Source organism: Manacus vitellinus, unplaced genomic scaffold (genome assembly GCF_001715985.3).
Source record: "Manacus vitellinus isolate BGI_N305 unplaced genomic scaffold, ASM171598v3 scaffold_6_pilon, whole genome shotgun sequence".
Lineage (NCBI taxonomy): Eukaryota > Metazoa > Chordata > Aves > Passeriformes > Pipridae > Manacus > Manacus vitellinus.
Window position 1 is genome coordinate 36,650,988 of NW_021940750.1, and position 13,096 is coordinate 36,664,083.

Sequence of the window (13,096 nt, forward strand, 5' to 3'; positions counted from 1 at the left end):
CTTATTTATTAGTGGTATCATCCCCACTGCAACTAAACTGCATACATGTACCCTCAAATTCCATCACTCTTGTGTAATCTCATGTCCAGTTACCTCTGCTGGATGAGTTTCCTTTCTTGTTTCACCTTCAGAATGAACACCATCCTGATGTCTTTCCAGTTCTGCTTCACCACTCAGAACCGCACTGTCCAGAACATCCTCTTGGCCCCTGTCCTGTTTGTCCATACCTGGGCTCTCCTTATCAGCCTCCCCCTGATTTGCAAAATACAAGATGCTTACAGTCAGTAAAAGTCAGTACAAAATTTAAGTTTGCTAAGAAACTTCCCACTCCACAATCTGTCTACTCTACCTTCAGTTTAGCTTAGTGAATAAAGGAAAAGGCTGGGGTAACTCAAATCCAGAGTATCCTGGAAACTCCTGCTCAGATCAGTTTAACATATCAGGACCTTAACCACTCAAACAGTTACAAGGCAAAACAAACAGGAGTAAGTGCTCACATGATTTTTAATATTGTTATAGAAGTTTCTGTGTAGACACATTTGGTAACTATTGATCTTGCACCTTCTCCAGAAATCCCAGTACGGACAGTTTCCACTCTGATATTTTGATGGTCATCTCTCCCACGTACTGTTATTACTCAATGGTCAGGTCAATGAAGGAGTATTCCAAATCATTCCCTCAGCTTTGCACACATGAAGTCATTTACAGTATGAATGTCCCAAAGATCCCCTAAAGATCAGCAGTTTCAGGTTAGTGACCTCTGACTACCTACAGTGACAAAACCTGCTGAATCTCCATCCCTGGAAGTGTTCAAGATAAGGCTGGATGGGGCTTTGAGCAACCTGGTCTAGTGGAAAGTGTCCCTGCCCATGGCAAGGGGGTGGGAATGAGATCTTTAAGGTCCCTTCCAATCCCAACCATTGTGTGATTCTATGATTTTATGAAATCACAAGTATGTGGCAGGTTTTGCATCATGGAAAAAGTGGGTCCAAGCCCTGGGGTCTTTTAGAGACAATCACACTGATCTCTTGCACACTTCACATGAGCAAGGCTGAGGGGGTAATCTGAAGATTATAATTTATCATTCCTTTCATCAGATAAGCAAAATATGTCTCTGTAAGACTAGAAATTTTAAGGAATTGCACATACATTTCTAATGAACACACAGCCACACTTACAGTTATATACACTGACATGTATTAGAATGTATTTGTCTGGTACCTGAACAGCCTGCCCCAATATGTCCTTGCTGAGATTGATATCCTTTAACAGGCTGTCTGACAAGAGACTGCTTTCCTCCAAAACTGGATCATTCTGCTTCTCTTTCTCTGACACATTTCCATTTACATCTTGACCCTAAGAGAAATGATAGAAAATATGCTTGTGTGACCATAAACATTGTAACATTAAATCTCTGAATGGTAAAAATTATTACCGTTGAAAACCAACAGGACAAATACTGCGTTGCAGTTCTAAACAAGTCTTACTGGTTTAAGAGAAGCTCTCAAAGCTCTTTGGCAGAGGCTTATCTGCAGTTTTCTCACCTAAACACCCTCGCCCCTGTGTTCTGACCAAGGATACCTGCTCTAATTCCTGGCAAGAGGAAGTTATATGCATATCATATATTTAAATGGAGAACTGCCATTTTGAATACATGTTACTGGCTTGTTATGACAAGTTAAGGGAGTTCTTCTCCACATCTTTGAATTATACACATGTATTTACAGAAGGCTTCATTTCCATGAAATTAAGGATGTAATATACAGAACATATTTGCGAGACAGGTGCCTCTTTACACTGTCAACAAATAAACTCACATCACACATTTCCAAAGGCTCCTTCAGCACCACTTCTGTGGGGGTCTCTTCTGCAACCACACCGTTGTCAGAAGTGATCTGTATCTCTCTCTTCAACATTGTATCTGCCTTATCTTCCATTTGTACTTCATTACCAAACTCATCTTTTAACTCAAGGGCTTCACTGAAAATATTTTCCTTCTTTTGCTTGACATTTTCAAGTCTTTCTTCCAGACTCCTGTGTTCGCTCTGAAGTGTTTCAATCTCATCCTTAATAAACTTCTGTCCTGCTGAAGAGGTGTTTTGTTTAACAGTTTCTGCTAAAACCAAAATCTTCTTTAAAGTGTCTTCATATCGACTAAGAGGTCCTTGTTGTTCCTTTAGACACAAAAAAAAAACATTTCATTTGAGAAGTGTTTTCACTCAATATACTTAATGCTACGATCTAAAGTCAATCTCCAAAATCATAAATATTTGTTGTCAACAACAAGTTGTGTTGAAAAGTACATGCAGACCTATTTGCTGCAGAAAGTCAAATACTAAACCAGTAATTTTGTCAGCCATTTCTACGTACAGAGATCACCTGGAGCTATAAGCAATACGATAAAATAATCCAATAGCACACTGTGTGGTACATGATGATCCTTCCAAGTTCTTAACAGATAATCCCCCCCACATCTCTCCTATTCCATTTTACTTGTTAGAGGCACAGTAAATTCTGGAGGAAGCAGAATTGCAGTGACCCATATCTGAGCTATGGTTTCAGCTTCCAGTAGCTCCCTATGCACACAGCTACAGGACTGTTATCCATTCTGCCAAAGAGCAAAAGGATGTCTACTTATGCATGAAGGACACCTCTTAGAACTGAACTTGGCTCACTGACATTTTCCTAAGCTTTCCACACTGGCTAATTTAAAGACACTTACTAACAACAAATTTAATGATCTCTTTCCTCATTATGCCCAGAGAGGAAAAATAAAATCCCAACCAAACAAACTGAAGAAGCCTGTGTGCTTGAGCTGGGACAATTCTGCCTTCAGTTCAGCCAACAGTAAAGGTCCCCTCAGTTCATTCAGAGTGGTTTTAGGTCTACAGTTATCTTGATAAAAGGAACACCATATGTACTTTTTCTTTTAGAAAGGTTTCTTAGTTTTTCAGTGTCACACCATTAGCAGTCCTCTTTTATAAATGGGATGGTCTCTAGGGCATGGACACTTTCTCCATGATGCAGAACCTGCAACATACCTGTGACTCCAACTGGTTTTGCTCAGCTGATGGTTGTTCCATTGCTGGACCTTCAACACCAGAAAGCTTCTCAGAGACAGTTTTTAGCTCAGTGCTCAGGTCTGTTACCATATCCTGAAACTGCTGGTGCTCTTGAACACGACTTTCTAATGTCTGCACGATGGTCTAGAAACCAAGGAGATTCTAGGACTAGTCAACCATTATCTTAAACAAACATAATTCATACACAGATTGTCACAGTTTTTTCAGGACCTCACTAGCACAACAAACTTGCTTGCTTTCCATAAAATAACCACAGCTAACCACATAAACATCTTTCTCTCTTCCCAGTACATCAGGGAGTCCATCACAAACAAAATTTTTATTAGTAGCAGGAAGTAGAAGGGTTGGCATTCCATAAGAATGTACTTCTAAAAAGGATGTTTTCTATTCAAAATGGATGATACAGGCAAAATGCAACACAGGTTGCAAGTGCAACCACACTGGGTGAAACCAGTAAAAACAAGATGCTGGAAAAGCATCTTTGAGATATCTTCCAAATTCATTCTTCCCAAGGGAAGGAAACCTACCATGGCTTGGAGAATATAAGAACAAATGCTTCATATTCTAACTATCCAAAAATGTTTTCACAGGTACAAAACGTTCTTCACACTTACTTTGATCTCATTTGTATGAACATTTACCCCTCTGCAGAGCACAAGGCAGTGAGTATGTGCTCCTGGTGCTCTTCTTCTCCTCACAGTAAGAAAGAGAGAGAGGAATTCCCTGTCCTTTTTCAGAGGAACTTCCTCCACTCCCAGCTTTACCCATAAACTTCCCATCTGAATGACACTACAGGTAAACAGTGAGAATTGCCACCAATAGGAACACCAAGAATCCCGTAAGGAAAGAGACGGAGGGTCCAACCTGGAGTTGGCTGAGCAGATTTTCATGTTGGTGCTTTAATTCTGACCATTCCATCTCTGTGAAGCAGGGATCCCCAGTGTGGCCCTGTAGATGATCCTTCTGGCTTTTCAATTCACTAAATTGGGAAGTTAAGCCTTCTACTTTCTGCAGGAGGTCAGCATAGTTTGCCAGCTGAGCTTGCTTCTCCTGCAAACCAGGTTGAAGGGCAAATCCTGTCTCCTGTTGCTGTTTCTCCAGTTCCATTAGAGCCTGTTTCAGATCTTCTTTGATTTGCTCATATTGCTCCCTGTTGCACTGAAGTTGCTCTCGAGGGCTAAGAAAAAAAATACTGTGTTTAATAGTATAAAACAACCAAATTTATTGATTACCTAGAAAATGTCAAATTGTGAACAAGTCGACCATCAGAATGAACTTGAGTGTACTGAACACTTTTGTTCAGGTTTTAAATAACTAATCAGACTGGAATTTTCAAGGTGATGAAAAGCACTGAAGTTATTGCAGATGAACTGGACTTAAGTACAAGACAAATGACTAAGCCTCTTAACATATAAGCCCACAGTTTCAAGCATCTGAGATGTGATGCTCATGCTCTGTATTTTTCTGCTTTTCATTGAAGCAGAAGTTCTGTTTAAGAACTACAATATGGTTATGAATCTGTTTTCTTTGACTTCTTATGATAGTCTCCTGAAAGGGAATGTTCTGTAGAAGATACATATCACATTGGTTGGGATGGGGAGTGTTCTAGAGATACAGACAACAAAACCAGCATATGCAATATGGGTTATGTTAGTACAATCCAGTGATTACTTTCCTGACCTTTACACAGGATTTTGATTTGTGTGCTTTATAAGCATGAATGCTGATCTGCTGCAGGTCAACAGGTTGCATTTGTCCACAGTAAATATGCAATGAGACATAAGTAACATTTGTATGTTCACATTTAGTGATGAAGCCCAGATATTTTCCAGATGGAACTTAAATGCCAACATTTGAAAATATGATCCCACACAAACAAATCCAAATAAATGAATTCTGGTTATAATTCTGTAAAGTACAGCAGGATAAGTGAGGACAAAAGCAAAGCTTAAGTGTTTTGATTTTGCCCCTCAAGACACATATTTTTTTAGCAAATGACAAATGAAGCACAGCCACGCATACATTAAGTACTCTTGCACCACATTTCCTGTTCCAGCTTCTCCCTGCTGTTGTTACCATGGTGCATCTGTTATGCACAGGCCTGATCCTGCAGGTCCTGAGCATCTTTTCAGACCTGCTGAGTACCTCCTCTCCTGTCTTCACCACACTGTGAAGAGGATGCTCTGCATTCTGCTCTGTTGGATCCAACACAGAGAACGCTCCGTCTTCCTGAGCGCTACTTGTACTGTTTTTACTGAGTGCTCAGTAGTAACAGAAGGCAACAGAATATTCTCTGGCTATTTATGGCTACACCAGAAAATATCTCTGGCTATTCCCCACCTGACTATTCAGTCCAAACTGTGACCTGCCCCTCCACAATATTGCAGAAATACAAGTATTTTTGTAGGTACCTTGTTCTGCTCCTGAAGAACAGAAATTCAATGGAACTGGTGCAGGAGGAAGAGAAAAAAGTCAATATAGGAGTAAATGATCTGTACTGCCTCTTGGCAAAGTCCACATTACCTGCTATATTCAGTGGCCACCTGACAAATGCTTTCCCACTTTTTCTGGAGCTCAGAAATGGTCTGCTGAACCTCTGGCTGCTTATTTTCCTCATTATTCAATAAAGTTTCTCCTACAGCTACCATATTCTGTATTTTGGTCTCTCCTTCTTCTCTGAGAGCTGTGATTTCCTGTATTAAAGAGATGCAGAAGTAGTACATGTACAATTATTTTTTGGTTACAAAATAAAAAGTATTACCATTGTTCTTTCATACTTTGCACACTGCTGTTCAAGACAACAGAATTCTTCTTCCAATATATTACATAACTGATACATAAACAGATGATCTAATCTTGAAAGTCTGGAATAATGAAGCTGATTTATTAATTATTCTCTACATAACAAGAGACTGTACTCACAAATAAAAAACCTGATCCAAATCCCATGTCACAATACTATTCATTTCCACAGAATGAAACTTGTGAATCCCAGCATTCTCATCCTATGTAGTCAGAGAAAGGAGACACTAAAGAGGACACTGGGGCCTGAGAGACCCATCCAGGCAGTGGAGCAGTCCAGCACAATAGCCATGCAAGACACCTGAGAAGCCACACACTTTGCAGAGGCTCTCCAGATGCCCCAGCTATGTTACTGACCTTCCTCTCCACTCCTGGAACAGGTTATGATGGGAAGGCACATGGCCACCAGCACCTCATGAGTTCAGTGCTGCTTCACCCAGGGATGCAGCAATCAATCTCATCTTAGGTGGGAAATAACCTATGCAAAACCCAAACAAAAAGTACCAAACATTCCCTGCCCCTCCTCAAATAAGCCATGAAACTACAGGTCATGAGCAGTGACAGTGCCTTTCAGGAGGTATTGACTCATCAAGCATTCCCCTGGTATTAGCTTGAGCTGTGAGGTGAAAAAGGAATACATTTTAGACAATACCTTTATATGATTAATCCTTTCCTCTGATGGCAACTCATTTTCCTGGGAACTCAGTTTATCAACAGCCTCTTCAAGTTTTTTGATCCAGCAAGAAACATCCTGGGCAAGCTCTTCATAATTTTGTTCCTCCACTGGAAGTCTCTCAGTATTCCCTGCCATTCCACTTACATGTGTTACCAATGTGTGGTACCTACTAATAAGATTACTGGCTTCTGAAATGGTTTCATATTCTGTCAGCCCAGCCTCCCTCAAGGAATTTGCTAGCTGAGCCATGGAGTCAAATGGTTTTCTGAAAAATAAAATAAAAATTAATAAACATCTACTTGTTGTAACAACATGGAACAATCTTGTTTAGAAGACAGTTCTTAGACAGAGATCAAAAAAACCCCAATACCTCTGCATTAATAGTGTTTTATAGAAGTTTTCAAGTTTAGTCTCATCTTTATTGATCTCTTTCAGTTTTTCCTCCTGAGCAGTGAGCCATTCTTCCAAGGCTGAGATGCTTTCTTCAAGGCTAAAGTGTGTATAAATACAGAGTCAGGTCAAAATGAGAGGCATTACGTGGCTAAAACCTGCTGACAACAGTGTTTTGCTGAACAAGTAACATAAATATCACGTGTCAGATCGAGCAACACTTAGAGCACAAGTATTTTAAGTATCTCAGTTCATGTCACTGACACTATCCATAGTTTCCATACAGGTCTGCTATGAAATGAAAAAAAAAAACACATGAAGCATATAACAAAACACTCATTATCCTTTAAATAAATACCATTTTTTATAAAAGCAGGGTTGTTTGCCATTCACTATGGCTGTTTAATAATGAATCATTTTATACCACTTGTGATTAAAATGTCAGAAACTACAGTAGCTTCCTACCTACTGAGCTGCTGGAGAGAAGCACCAAGTTCCTTTTCCCGTTTCTGACATTTGGAGATCAATCTTTGTAGTTCTGCTTCTTGATCTCTCACATGGCTGTTAAGGTGGTTAATGCTTGCTTTGGGCAAGTAAGGCTTCACTTTATTCAGTAAAGTTTTAACCTCTTGGATATCTCTATCTTTGCCTTCAGATGTTAGGAAGTGCTGAAAAAAAACCACAAAATGTGTTTGCTGTAGTATAATAGATATTTATGTTACAAGAGTTTTTCAGCTCCTGTTATCTTCACCAATATTTTTTTTCCATGAAAAGGAATATATGTTAATTCACAGTTTGTTGACAATGCCATTTGCAAATGGAAAAGTTGCTGTTTGTAAAATAAGGAGAAAGTGAAGTAGATGACTTGTTTTTTCTTCTCTACAGCACAAATATACACAGAAGAAACAGGCATGCAGTATTCAAATCTAGCACTGACATCACTACGTCTCCTTCTGCTGCTTAACTGTGATTGCTTCTCGCAGATGTTGTGGATTTCCATCTGTTTTCTCTTGATTCTGTCTGACTTAGAGAGAAAATCTGGCTACAATAAAATGAATGCAAATTTTTTACATTCGAGTCCATTGGGAGGGTCAGAATTTCATGTTACTCTGTACATATTTGACTTTCTGCATCTTTGCACACTGAAGGACTTGGTCAAGGTTCATTGACTTTGACTAGCTACTGTTCTGTCTCTCACTTGCCCAGCTATGTCAGAACTTGAACACCAATACTTCATCTGAACCAAGCTTTATTTTCATTCCACTTATTGCCCTAATGCTTTAAGTTACATGAAATGTTCTTTCAGCCTCAAGTTACAAAGCCACTGCTGGTGAGTTCACTCCCAAGAATAGTCTCCTGTGTAAAGAGTAAAACTTCAAGAACAATCAGCTTTAGCAATTAGAACATTTTAATACTTTACCTTTAGCCTCTGTAGTCTTTCTTCCAGTATCGGTTTTGTTTCTGAGGGGTCAAAGCAGTCCTTCAAAGACAGCTGAGTGCTGCTGAACCAGTCATTAAAATTCTTGCACTGACCTGAAAAAAAGATACATTCCAATTTTCTTCATTAATTGTATCCTGTAAAAGAAAATCCTATTTAACATGAAGATTTCAGACAGTTTACAACTGTATTTATCAGTGGTACTGTCAAAGGTTGCTTTTCAGTACAGAGCGTGTGACTGAGAATCCTGCAGCTCATATTTTTCTTACCCAACATTAATTGACAATAAACCTACCTGTTCACTTGGAAGGGACAGTCTGTTACACACAGCAGTTTGGGTAAACAAGACCTAGAATAGCCTACTGGCAACTTTTCTCATTTCCACACAAATTAATATCACTTTAAAAATACGTAAAAATATGAGACTACCTTTGGGCAGAAAACCCCAACTGCACAATTCTGTGTCTGCTTAAGACAAAAAGCAATAACACTATTTATTCTTATAACTAAGTTTAAGTGAAAAATGACTGGAAAAAATGAAAACATTGGATTTCTGTATTTTTTAAATTAAATACTCTGACATTTGTTCCTGAATTATGCTTTACACTTCTTTTATCTATTTTTTGAAATGTAAAAATAAGAAACAAAATACTTTGATCCAGACTGAGTGGTTTGTTGGGATAAAAAGCCATTTTTCTGCAAATCTTTATCTTATTCAGAAGCTGAAGCAGTTTGAGCTATTGAAGCAGTTTCAAACCAATTAACTGTATAACCTTTAAGTCATTATGGTGGTCAGTGCAAACCTATAAAGGCACACAAACGTGAAATATGTTTGCTTACGGTTCAAAACATCGATAAAGTGATCTTGAAGCACATGTTTCTTATTATTAAATAAGTCAGTGACACATTTAAGCTGCTTATTTAATTCATCCACATCAGGACAATCCGTCTCTTCTTGGAGTAAAGCCACATGGTGTTCTTGTTGCAGAATTTTCTGATGTATCTCCTAAAGTTAAAAAAATAGGACAATTTTTAAAAAGAAAATTTTGAACTGCAAGCAGAAGTTCACTGTACAGAGATGCTTCAGTACAAGCCAGAGTTTTGCAAAAGGGTTTAGCCCTGCCAATGTGTCCAAATAATTTCTTAAATTACACTGGCATTAATGAAGTAATCAGTTGGTAGATATAAGCACTAAACTCTCCTTGAGCAGTGTCCATTACCCTGCATGCATACATAATCACACATTCACTCATGCATAGTTTGGTATCACACAGAATACATATGTGAACAGTGATATATAGTGTGTTCCAGAGCATATAATACCCAGAAGTTACAATGCCTTAGCTGCCATAGGCATTATTCCACCCCTAAATGCCTTATCCTGTGTGTCAAGTCCCTGTGAGCTGAAAGATAACTTAGAGTGAGCTAGGAGAATTAATTAAAAGCTCTTTCTTCCAATGTCTGTGATCTCACTGCCCCCAAACACTAGTGGTCTGACACCCAGGGTGTACATATCCACTCACTGCTCCACGGGAGGTTTAAATCTTGCCAGTCTAAACCTCCAAGCAGGAAGCTTGAGTTTGAGCAAATAACTGGCTGAAGTTGTTTACTGGGAGGTCTCCTTGCAGGCAGGCTCAGGTGGCACAAAGACATCCTCTGTATATTACCCAGTCTCAGAAAATATACAGCCCAGTATCCCCACTACTGCTTGAACATATCCTGGGTGGTATATGTTGCTGTGCCTAGGATTAACCATTTCCAATAGCTGCCAGTGAAAACAGGCTTTTCTTTCATGTTTCTGGCATCTTAAGGGAATATTCAAGCAAGGCTCTTCACTTGAGTTATTCTAGCAGTTTACAACTCACACAGGACAAACACTTATGAACACCTGGCCAAGAGAGAAATAATGAACAAATTAATTATATACACATAATTTTGGCATGCTACCTCTAATTTAGTAAAGATCTCTAAGGTGTCTGAAGGAGATAAAGCTTTTAAAAGTGATTCAGTCATTCCAATCTGTGTCTTGGCCAGATCAAGGTCTCCTTTCAGTTCTGCTGTGTTCACGGTGAGTTCACTGGTCCCTCGCTTCGTTGACAAGAGCTCTTTTATCAGCTCCATTTTTTGCACAACAGATGATCTGATGACCTTAAAATTGGAAACAAACATACATAAATTATACTGGATTAAATTCCTAGAATATTACAAAAATCCATGATAGACATAAAAAGAAATTAAATTATCCAAAGTCCAGACATTTCAATCACAGTTTGTTCCAATTTGTCTCTGCTCCCACTCCACAGACTGAAAAATAATAGTATTTAAGCCCTGCTTTTCTGAGGACAAATAATCTCAGTCTGTCTTTATTAGCATATGTACTGGTGCTGCTTTATTAACAAATTTATTTGTCGGTCTACTCCAGTGTCTACTCTGAGCTGGATTAAGGCCTTATACTCTCTTCAGCTGCCATGAAAAAGAAGGTGGTAGCTTTCTCTGTAGCACACCTCCCTGCAGTGATTCCATCAGGGCAAATTCCCCACAGTGACCCAAAAAACAGGCAAGGGCAACAGAGAGGTGGGGAGCTGTGGCTGGAGACTATTCACTGAGGAGCAACAGGTCCTTAACCTCATCCTTAAGGCTCTCACTGATTTGCACGAGGCAGGAACTCAGTGGGATCACGGCCACATGCTGAAACACCACCTCAGGGACTCGGGGCATCTGGTGTTCCCAAGGAACACAGTGTGCACAGCACAAGGTTGCTGAGTCCTTTCCTAAGCTCCTTAGATCACTTTACCCAGTGAAACTCCTCTGAGTTCACTGCCTGCTGAGGATAAACACAGAAATAGCCCAACGGGGTCAAGCTCAAGGTGCATCTGAGAGATACTGCAAGCAGATGCTTAGGAACTGCTACAGGATCAAGGCAGGGCTACCATGGTCTTGAACAGTGGAGGAGGATTTATTCTTTGCTGTGTGAAGTTAACACAAAAGGATGATGAGGTCCATTGGGCCTTATTGCTGGCCAGTAGCTGAAAGCCAGATATCACTGATATCGGCCTGTTTCAGCAGGCCTGCAAAACGACTGGGTCAGGCCTAAGTCCCAACAAGGCACAGAAGTGACAGAGGTCTTTGTGTGTAAAATGACAGGTTTGGTTCTAACAGCTTGAGACAGACAACAAATGAAATGTCACTGCTCATAGCCAACAAAATGCCTCCAAAACTCTTAGGGTAGATTTAAGTCAAACCAAGGAATTAGTGTGGCAAAGACAATACTGAAGCAGGGCTGCAGGAATGAGTAATGACTTGCCAGCTGTAAAAGCTTCTTCATACCTGCAGCTCCAGTGGAGGTTCATTACTATTCAGAAGTTCTTCTATCTCAGCCACCGTGTTGTCAAATTTCTGGAGTTTCTGCTCTTGGACTCGTAAGCATGCCTAAAGGTGGAAAAAACACATTGGTAACTATGTCTTCCCTCCCCAAAAACTACATTTCCATGTTTCCGTTAGAAAAATTACATTAAAATATTCTGATTCTGCATTTTGGCACGTAGAGCTGTCACAACTCATCCATTTCCTGATTTTCATTTTAGAAACACAAACATTCTTTTGTATTAGAGTCAGAAAAATTCTATATTTCTCAGGCAAAACAGTTGTTAATGCAAATCTAGCATAAATTTAACAATTCAATTATTTTGCTTCAAGTAAATTTGCAGGAAAATAATCTTAATTTTGCGTTCATTTCTTGCTGCTTCTGTTAAAGGGATATTCTCAGATGCTACAGACAAAGGCAAGAACTGGCATCCCAATGATGGTATGGATCACACTTTGGTATGGATGGGATAAAATATAACACACGCTGTAAGCACTTTTTAAATATAAGTCCTCTGTATATTAAAAGACCTCTACTCATTTGAATGGATTTTGGAACAAGTCAGTAATATGAAGGTAAAATGCCAACTTCAACTTATGAACAGGATAATCACATTATTTCATAACCCCAGATCAATATTCCAAACTCCCTCAGGCCAAAGCATTCCTTTACAGCCTCTGTACAAGCAACCATCAAAATGTGCTGCAGCCCTTAAAAGAGTTTGCATTGGCATGCAGGCCACAGGAGAAAGCAGCACTTTTCTCACACTGTTTATACTGAAATTATCTTTAAATACACAGTCAAATAATTAATTACTCTTCTTCTGTGACAGGTTTCTTGAAAACACATGCACCAGTGCTCTGCTGGGTGGTCACAAACGACCCCGGGTTTCAACCCTATGTAACATGATACACATTGTAACAGTTGGGGGGCTTTTTTTGTAATTAACAGATGTTTCAGGACCAACAACAACAAAAAAATAATAATTAAGCGATAAAGGAACCTGATGCCCTCTGCACTTGAAATCATTTTACAAAAATACCAACGCACCGGGTTTATTTTCTCTCGTACTTTGCTTTTATAGCAGCTCATGGGAATGTGGTTTGTCTCTCTCTTGCCCTCTTCTCTTGCCTCCTCTGAGAATTACCCTCTCACACAGAGGCACTGGAGTAACCTCCACCTCCAGCACAGCCCTTCCTAAGCACGAGCAGAGTCACACCGGGGGCACGGTCACATCATGCCAGACTTGAGCAGCTTCCACGTTACAAAATGGCTCTTAAATGCAGTTTCCAGCTGGTGCCTTTTTGCTGGAGCCTTCAGGGACCTAAACTACCCCAGGTAAA

The 13,096-nt window shown here is 39.6% G+C and overlaps 1 protein-coding gene across 1 annotated transcript in view; it reads right to left on the reverse strand.

Annotated features, from left to right (window-relative positions):
• SYNE2 (spectrin repeat containing nuclear envelope protein 2) overlaps positions 1-13,096 on the reverse strand; it is a 161,530-nt gene that overhangs the window by 107,675 nt on the left and 40,759 nt on the right. Inside the window, exons 33-45 of the mRNA XM_018082417.3 lie at positions 11,717-11,818; positions 10,337-10,537; positions 9,230-9,395; positions 8,372-8,484; positions 7,417-7,619; positions 6,932-7,051; positions 6,538-6,826; positions 5,607-5,776; positions 3,948-4,260; positions 3,042-3,206; positions 1,818-2,174; positions 1,222-1,356; positions 94-252 (exon numbers count right to left, since the gene is read on the reverse strand). Coding sequence (XP_017937906.3) covers positions 94-252; positions 1,222-1,356; positions 1,818-2,174; positions 3,042-3,206; positions 3,948-4,260; positions 5,607-5,776; positions 6,538-6,826; positions 6,932-7,051; positions 7,417-7,619; positions 8,372-8,484; positions 9,230-9,395; positions 10,337-10,537; positions 11,717-11,818 — 2,493 coding nt within the window. The remainder of the gene's footprint in view (positions 1-93; positions 253-1,221; positions 1,357-1,817; positions 2,175-3,041; positions 3,207-3,947; positions 4,261-5,606; positions 5,777-6,537; positions 6,827-6,931; positions 7,052-7,416; positions 7,620-8,371; positions 8,485-9,229; positions 9,396-10,336; positions 10,538-11,716; positions 11,819-13,096) is intronic.